The sequence below is a fragment of the Myotis myotis genome, unplaced genomic scaffold (assembly GCF_014108235.1).
Source record: "Myotis myotis isolate mMyoMyo1 unplaced genomic scaffold, mMyoMyo1.p scaffold_m19_p_7, whole genome shotgun sequence".
Classification (NCBI taxonomy): Eukaryota; Metazoa; Chordata; class Mammalia; order Chiroptera; family Vespertilionidae; genus Myotis; species Myotis myotis.
In genome coordinates this window covers 14,972,988-14,981,734 of record NW_023416379.1, presented here as the reverse complement: position 1 = coordinate 14,981,734, position 8,747 = coordinate 14,972,988, and the positions used below count along the sequence as shown (strand labels likewise).

At 40.0% G+C, this 8,747-nt stretch overlaps 1 protein-coding gene across 2 annotated transcripts; it reads right to left on the bottom strand.

The window, feature by feature from the left end:
• Window positions 1–485: 485 nt before the first annotated feature.
• FABP7 (fatty acid binding protein 7) lies at window positions 486–4,766 on the bottom strand. 2 transcript variants are annotated; one of them, XM_036317660.1, is made up of 5 exons: window positions 4,744–4,766; window positions 4,513–4,606; window positions 3,918–4,090; window positions 3,176–3,277; window positions 486–843 (listed from the first exon to the last, which is right to left on the bottom strand). In XM_036317660.1, the coding sequence occupies exons 2-5, from the start codon at window positions 4,583–4,585 to the stop codon at window positions 793–795; spliced, it is 399 nt and encodes a 132-aa protein (XP_036173553.1). In that variant the 5' UTR covers window positions 4,586–4,606; window positions 4,744–4,766; the 3' UTR covers window positions 486–792. The 2 variants fall into 2 exon arrangements, with proteins under 2 accessions (XP_036173553.1, XP_036173552.1); XM_036317659.1 differs by lacking the exon at window positions 4,744–4,766 and having other exon boundaries at window positions 4,513–4,687.
• Between the last annotated feature and the right edge of the window lie 3,981 nt (window positions 4,767–8,747).

Below are 8,747 nucleotides of genomic sequence, written 5' to 3'. Positions count from 1 at the left end.
ATCTCAGCATTCTCGCCGACCTATGCAGCTCACTGTACCTGTCTGGAGATATATCTGTACAATCCAGCATGGAATTCACTTCCTTTTCCTACTTACTTTTCAATAAAATATTTGAATTATATGACATTTTGATTAAATATTTTATTATATTTACCTTTTAATAAAGACATTTCCACGTATATCATTCTGCTTCTTCAAGCTGCCTGTTTCTCATAGCAAGAGGTTATTTGTGAACCCAACCCACCATACAATCCTTTGCATCCTGGCCAAGTGAACTGAATCATCACAAATTCTCCATGGAAGTCTCAACCTAAACAGGGCATGTCCACAGATCCCCAGGTTCATTTTTTAATTGGTGTTTTAAACAAAGTGCTAACTTTTCTAGCCTTACTTTATGCCATAGGAAGACTGTTTTACTTAAAACTCTAATACACAATTCCCAGACAGATTAGTGATACTAAAAACAACAACATCTCTCTTGGGTATTATATTTTTATTCCAATTTGATTTACATTCCAATAGAAATTACAAAATGTATCCACCTCTTTATTTTTAAAATGTGGCTTAAAATCTTAATAAAAACTATTAAACATGATAGATTTGCAGATTAAAATTGGGCTAGTTGCTTGAAGTAACACGGTTTTAAAGAAGTTTTAAAACCACCATTTTCTACCTCCACACCAAGGATAACCTTCTAATATGTGATGAGCCGTGCTGTAATAGCAGGATAGCAATGAGACTTGAGTAACAGAAAAATTGTGGAACTCCTCCAGGCCCAGATCAGGAACCCGTCTATGCCTTCTCATAGTGGCGAACAGCAACCACATCACCAAAAGTAAGAGTCTGAAAGATCAAAAGATAGCCAAGTCATTTTACAGGAACTGCAGTTGCTGAAATTTTTAAAGATTATCACATTGCCCGGCCGGTGTGGCTCAGTGGTTGAGTGTCAATTGCTGGTTCAATTCTGGTCAGGACACATGCCCTGGTTTCGGGCTCAGTCCCCAGCAGGGAGCATGCAGGAGGCAGCTGACAGGTGTTAATGTTTCTCATTGACGTTTGTATCTTTCTCTTCCTCTCCCTTCCTCTCTCTCTAAAATCAATAAAAACATATTTTTTAAAAAGATTATTATGCATGTGATTTAAATATCATGCAAAAGAATAGTGGCATTTACAAACATTAAGTGCTACATAAGCTTTTTCTTTCTTAAAATGAAATCAAACCCTTATATTTAGTGAGTAAATAATATGTATATGTAGTTCATGTCTCTAAAAGGAAAATGAAACAAAAACTAAGATTAACCCTCTAGATTCAGGTCAAAAGAATTTCTTTTGCGTTAAATTATCAGAGTAATTGGAGCAAATTTGCTACCTACTATGAAAGTGAATGGAATTTATAGTAGGTTTGTTTTTTTTAAATACATTTTTATTGATTATTTTATTTTTGGAGGTCTTTTTAATATATATGTATATATATACATATATTATTGATTTCAGAGAGGAAGAGGGAGAAAGAAATAGAAATATCAATGATGAGAGAGAATCATTGACCAGCTGCCTCCTGCATGCCTCTTACTGGGGATCGAGCCCACAACCCAGGCATATGCCCTTGACTGGAATCAAATCGGGGCCCTTTAGTCCTCAGGCCGACTCTATCCACTGAGCCAAACCGGCTAGGGCTATATATAGTAGGTTTCATAATAATTTTCAATAACTTTTGAAGAGTTTTTAGAAAATCCAAATCATTTGGGCACATGGTGTTTGTTCCAAAATCAGCAGGAAAAGGTAAATGTGCAAACATTCTCTTTGCTTTGGCTGTCGTGCTTCAGCCTGTGTGAACCTTGGTGATGAGGTGGGTCACACGTGGAACATGGGTCCTCTGTCAAACCCAACCTGAAGAATTGCTATAAAACCTCTTTACAAAATTTAGGGTTTTTTAATGTTCATTGTTTTCATGTATTGATGTGATTTTTAAGAGTAGCACATGCCCTTATGTATCATCCATTGTCTTCATCACTTTTTTGGAACTTGATCTTGCCTGATCACAGTCAGACAGCCAAAGCTAAGCTTTTCTGTAGGGGGGGAGCGGGGGGAGGAATGGAGATAAAAGCATAAAGGAAAATTCAGATTGAATTTTTCAGAAATGAATCCTTTCTTTTGGTGATGGCTGCAGAAAAATGTGGGCCAGTGTTTGTTAGCATGAAAGAAAACCGTCCCTCTGCTCCCACTCCCACCATGAAAAGAAGTGTGAGTATGTAAACCCTATGCCTCAGTCTAGGACAGGTCTCATTGCAGTCAAGGGAAACAGAGTAAAAACAACAGTCAGTTGTCTCAAATAATAAAACCAAAAATATGTAAAGCAACTCTATCCCTCCAAAAAAAGCAAAACGATACGTTGACTATTCCAATGTGATCAAAATACTGTACCATTACTCAGTTCTCACACACACACACACACACACACACACACACACACACACACACGTGTCTGGGATGCTAGATTAATTTAAGGCATAACATTTTTCCCAGTTTATGACGTTATACATCATTAATTATTTTTAAATTATTTTCTATTTTATAATTTTTACATGCCTACCAGTTTTGAACAGGTACTTGTAAAAGGTACTTTTTAAAAGACGGGAAGTAACATCCAAATGGTTCTCTCTGAGGAGAATTTAGAAAGGAGGTTTGTAATGTTTGTTATGCTTTGTGTTAGATTCTGAAATTACCTGCACTGAACTCATATAACTTCTACAAACTAAAATATAAAGTTTTTGAAGATCTCTTGTTTATTACAGGAATTATAGAGTAATTTTTTGAGATTCAATAAGCTCGATATTCTTATAAGAATATCAATTGTCTGTATATATTTTCATGATTGTTGGCAGTGTTGTTTTTAACTACACGGAGATTTTTTCTTTTTCTATCATGAAAGAAGCAGAGCTGAGGAAACAATTAGCTAGGACCTGTTTATTGCTTCTGCTTTATAACTGTTTAAAGAACCTTGCTAATCACTTAATGTTATTAAAGAAGAAAGGAGGGAGGGAAGAGAGAAGGGGAAGGGAGTGCAGGAAAGGCAGGGGAGGAGAGACAGAGCCCAGGGAGGAAGAGAAAGGAGATGAGAAAAGGGGGAGAGGAAAACCCCAGGAAGAAGGAGGGGAGAACTGCCATTACTCACCATAACCATCTTGCCATCCTTAATTTCTCTTACAAAATTTGTTTCTTTGCCATCCCATTTCTGTACATGAACGAGTTTGTCTCCATCCAGGCTAACAACAGACTGAGAACAATCACCAAGAGCAGAACACAGAAATAGTTACAGATCCACTTTCTGAGATAAAAGTCAAAGGAAGTGATTTTTGAAAGAGTTGTATAACTGAGTAAATTGTGTTCAACTAATTACTAAATTAGTACCATATCTTGTGTTGTTTCTGGAGTCATTGCTATGCACACTCTAATAATTCATCATTTGGCTGAAATGTGTACACCTAGATGCAAAAACTTCATGTGTCAGAAATAAAAATTCTGAGCAGGTGCTTTCAGACTAGTCGCCCCTCTTTAAGCAAAGCCTTGGAATGAGGTAAGCTGTTTACTCAATCTGAGGCAATCCGAGAGAGTAAATAAAACACACGCATTCTCTCAAACAAATGCTATTAAATACTTTTTGAAAAACAGGTTTAATATATGATGTGAAAACACATTGCAAAAAAATAAATTCAAGTTTTGAGTTACAGCAAGTACCCATTTTCCAGAACATGACCTATGCACGCGAGAATGCAAAACCAACCCTGATCTCCTTCTCTGTGAACTGAAATACTGAGAACATTCTTCCCTTTCCAACATCTAAAAAGAAGTCATCAGGAATCTCTTTTTCATCCCACCCCTCCCCGCATCCTCCCCCTGGACCAGTGGCTTCTTACCTTACAGTTTCTGTCATCTGCAGTGGTTTCATCAAACTCTTCTCCCAGGTGGAAACTAATCTCCGTGTTCTTGAATGTGCTTTGAGTCCGGATCACCACTTTGCCCCCCTCCTGACTGATGATTACTGTGGGTTTTGTCACATTTCCCACCTGCCGAGTGGCAAAGCCCACACCTGAAATAGCAAAGGGAAGCAATGCAGACAGCAGCAGCTTCCAAAATAGCTCCCTAAGCAGAAAACGGCTTTCCTAGTTTGGAATCCAGGTCCTAGGGTATATTTTTCATGAGAGCATGTTTAGGTTCAGCTCATTCATCACACAGCACAACTACTGCGCTGTAATAATATAGAGATGCCCACACAGGGGCTGCTGGAGAGGAAACGACACTGCAGACCATCCGATGCACCATGACTTGGCCCTGGGCGAGAAAGCAGGCACCTTCCACATTAAAAACCCACTCCCTGGGAAATACACAGCCTGGGGAATGGATATTTTATTGCAATGTGATCTGCCTTCGTCACTTGCCAATCTAATGGGGGAAAAAAAAAAAGATGCAAGTGTCTGAAGCCGTAGGTTAAGAGAACACGTTTGTACCCACCCAGAGCCTTCATGTACTCATCGAAGTTCTGGCTGTCCGTCAGCTTCCAGGTAGCACAGAAAGCCTCCACCATCCTGGCCCTTTCCCGTTAGCTCTGAAAACAGATGAGAGAGACCGGAGCGAGGAGTTATGAGTCCCAAGGCCTCTGCAATTCAGAAGACCCCCCTGCACCTCGTAGCAGCTCCTGCCTTCTTATTTGGAGAAGAGGCGGGCAGAAAGCCAAGGACTTACATTGCAAACACACCCTCCAGTGTCCTTCCCAGGAGGCTGGTGCAGGGGGAGGGTGGGGTGGGGGGAGGCTCAAGTGAGGTTCCAATCCTCTCTGCGATTGGCTCAGGCCACTAGGTCAGCAGAGTAGGTCAAGGTCTCCCAGTCCTCACGCTGCCACCCTCCTGCCTGAGAAAGCTCTGCAAGGATTCAATGGGGCTGGAAGCAGGGCACAGGGGAAATGAGAGAGGGTCTTTCAGGTTCAGCTCGAAAACTTGGCCATGGCAACTTCAGACTGTGAGGGGAGAAGAAAGATGCACAATGGAACATTCAGATTGATTTCCGTTAATGGCAAAGCGGGTTTCAAAAATGAGGACCCCTCGGAGAAAACCACTGAAATGCCAGACTTTGCAGACAAAGGCGGCTGAATAGTGTCTTTTACTTTCTCCCATATTTACAGGAAGAGCAGAATACCAGCTAGACGATGCCAGACGAGGAAAAGAAGAGGGGGGAGGTTGTAAATGCCTTCCTAGACTGTACGGCTAGAAGGCCATTCTGAGTGTCAGTGGGACACTAACTAATTTTGGCCTCTTCCCAACACCAACTGAATGAATTTAAAGATCCCATTGTTCTTTTTAAGAATGTGAGAACCAGACTGAGATGGAACAGTATGGTTCGGATTCACTAATGAGGTGTACTAGTAAAAATAAAGAAAATAATGAGTTTTTTTCCTTCTTTCAATAGGTTAAATAATCCACATGGGAAAACTGGACAGAAGACCATTTAGTAAGACTTTTAAGTAGCCTGCGCTACAGAACTTTTTATTTCTCGGAGGCTGCAATTACATGCATGCAATCTACATCTAAGCTGGGAGTCAGCCATAGGGAGGGTGGGAAGTGGAGGAGCAGGGAGACTCAGGAGAGCTTTGGCCAGGCTTTGTCCTGGCTCAGGGCACCCCAAGATTGGCAGAATGCCCCGAGCATTCCAAGCAGAGTATTTAAAGAAGTCCTCAGAACCTCCTCTTCACCAGAAGTTCTTCCTGCTTTACTAGTGTCGACCATGGATACACAGCAGGCTCCCTCCTGCTTTTCAGGACAGGGGCATCTGATTTGGCAATCCCTGCTCTTCCCTTTCCTCCCGTTTAAACTTCTGTCCACAGCAAATACAAGACAAGGCCCAGCACACATCTTACCCCAACGGCCAGCTCCAGGATTCTACTTTGGTGCCTCAAAGGGACCTCAAAGGTGCTCCTGTAACATAAACTCAACCTTCCACCACGCCTGGTCTTCCTCCGGCTTCCCCATGTTTGTGAATGGCATCGTCATCCACCCAACTGCATGAGCCAGAAAACTTGGAATCATTTCCAACACTTTGCCCTCTGAAACCTAAGTCAGTGTCAAGGCCTATCCATTTTGCTTGCTGTCTATTTCCCTAATTTGTCGTTCTCCCCCTATCTCCGCAACCACCACCTCAATTCAAGCAACCACCCCCTTTTACTAGTCCTACGGCAATAGCCTCTGAACTGTTCTCTCTGCAGCCACTCCTGACCCCCAGCCCTTCCAGGGCACGAGGCCTGCGGGACCATGGAAAATGCAAATCGGCATTTTCCTGGCGACTAGAGGTGCTGACACCTTGTCATGTGCTTCTCTGATGGGTGTATATCTTCTTTGGTGAAGTGACTGTTCAGATATTTTGTTTATCTTTCATTGGGTTATTTGTCTCCTTACTGAATTTTCAGATATATATATATATATATATATATATATATATATATGTAATTTGTTGAATATGTGTTCTTAAAATAAAATTTCTTTCATTTTCTCAATTGTGATAATGGTTTCTTTCATTGGTGTGCCAAAATTTATCAGGTGTATGCATTAAATACGTGCAACTAACTTATGTCGATTATACCATAGCAAAGGTATTTTTAAAGATCTAAATTTTATCTTGTCCTTCTCCTGCTTAAGCTCAAATGACTTTTTCATGCTCTCAGTTTAAAGAGCAAAATTTCAAATGTTGCCTAACCCATGCCTGCCCTTAACATTTGAAGGACTTGGAGCAAGAATCCAAACAGAGGTTCACATGCCATATGTTTAAACAGTGAAAGCTATAGATCAAAGGATACTGAGGACTGGCCTGGAGTCCCCCCCGGGACTCAAAGCCCAGCTCTTCAATCCCTTCACTCCTTCCAACAGGCCACCCTGCAGCTGCCTGCAGGACTGAGCATTAACACAGAGGGGGGTAGGGGGGGGGGGGGGGGAGGCGGGGCGGGGAGGAGCATGCAGGCTGTGGCTGGAGCCTAGGGTTTCCAGTCAGTACCTGGCTGGAAGGCCACTAAACCTAGGATTGGGACTTGGATTTATGCTGACATGAGTCTGAAGATGCCAGAATCCACCATGAAAATCCTAAAACTATTCCAAATGGCATTATTCAAGCCTTTGAACCAAGTCCCTGAAGCTATGAACTTTTTATAAATTCTCTTTTTTTGCTAAATCTAGATGACTAATTCATTTATGCAGCCCATTCCCTATGCCAGAGGTTCTCAAACCAATTCATTTTGTTACATCAAAGTATTCTTATATGTTCTATTTAATATAACATATTTAAACTGTAGAATATTTAAGTATTATTCTAAAATGCAATAAATTATTTATTTTTCATAGTCTGAAAATGTAAGATTGTCAAGAATAGGACCCATGTGATAGACATTTTCGTCTTAGCTCCTTATAGATGGTGGTGCTGAAATAGTTGTTCATATTCATTTTTCTTTTACTCTTTAGATAAGGAATATGAGGGGATGATATATTTATCCTAACTTAAAGCATATGTTCCTGTAATTCTGATTCTTTCATACTTTATATAAAATGTAAAACCCCAGCAATTGAGAGACAGTGTTTTGTTGTATGTTAATTTAGTAATAAGTGAAAGAAAATTTTGCTATACAGATTTCCATAGTAGAAATTTTAGGAAAAACCACTTAACTATTTTGTAATTCTCTGAACTGACACATTTAACCTTACTATTTTTAATTATTTATGAGGCAATAGAATCATACCTAAAATGGTTACTTTCAAATTGTAGATTGTTCTGATTATTGAAGATTTTAATAAGAGAACAAGTGAAATAATAGAGAAGAGACTGTATTGTGCTAAGAAGAATTAAACTAATAGATTTTTTCCCCTCAATTTTTCTAAATCTAGAAACAATTTATGATTTTGCTGTGGCTTTTATACTACAAATGTATCTAAAGCAGCGGTTCTCAACCTGTGGGTCGCGACCCCTTTGGGGGTCAAACGACCCTTTCACAGGGGTCGCCTAAGACCATCGGAAAACACATATATAATTACATATTGTTTTTGTGATTAATCACTATCCTTTAATTATGTTCAATTTGTAACAAGGAAAATACATCCTGCATATCAGATATTTACATTAGGATTCATAACAGTAGCAAAATTACAGTTATGAAGTAGCAACGAAAATAATTTTATGGTTGGGGGTCACCACAACATGAGGAACTGTATTAAAGGGTCTCGGCATTAGGAAGGTTGAGAACCACTGATCTACAGGATTAAAAAAGGAAAGATTATGACATAATGGCAATAAGGACTCTAAGTAATCCATTGTAAATGCTTTCTAATAGTGAAATAAAAGTAATAAATAAGGAGAAGTTGCTTTGGGAGATCTTGGCAAAATTTCCATATGAGGCTGAATCTCCTGGCACATGCTTTATGGCAATTTTTACTTTTTAAGAAAACAGAGGGTATTAATAAATTTGTATCACTGCTCTTGAGCAAACTAAGCCAAACAAGGCCACAACACTATTTCTTTTTTTTTTTTTTAATTAAATCTTTATTGTTCAGATTATTACATTTGTTCCTCTTTTTTCCCCCCCATAACTCCCCTCCTCCCAGTTCCGGCCCCACCCTCCGCCCTCACTCCCCACCCACTGTCCTCATCCATAGGTGCACGATTTTTGTCCAGTCTCTTCCCGCATCTCCCACACCCCTTCCCCCCACAAGAATAGT

Excerpts from the sequence above, each read along its gene's own strand:
- FABP7 (XM_036317660.1), bottom strand. The coding sequence starts at position 4,585 with ATGGTGGAGGCTTTCTGTGCTACCTGGAAGCTGACGGACAGCCAGAAC. Across the intron at positions 4,091-4,512 it reads TGAGTACATGAAGGCTCTGG|GTGTGGGCTTTGCCACTCGG; the intron begins GTGGGTACAAAC and ends TTGCTATTTCAG. Across the intron at positions 3,278-3,917 it reads CAGATGACAGAAACTGTAAG|TCTGTTGTTAGCCTGGATGG; the intron begins GTAAGAAGCCAC and ends GATTGTTCTCAG.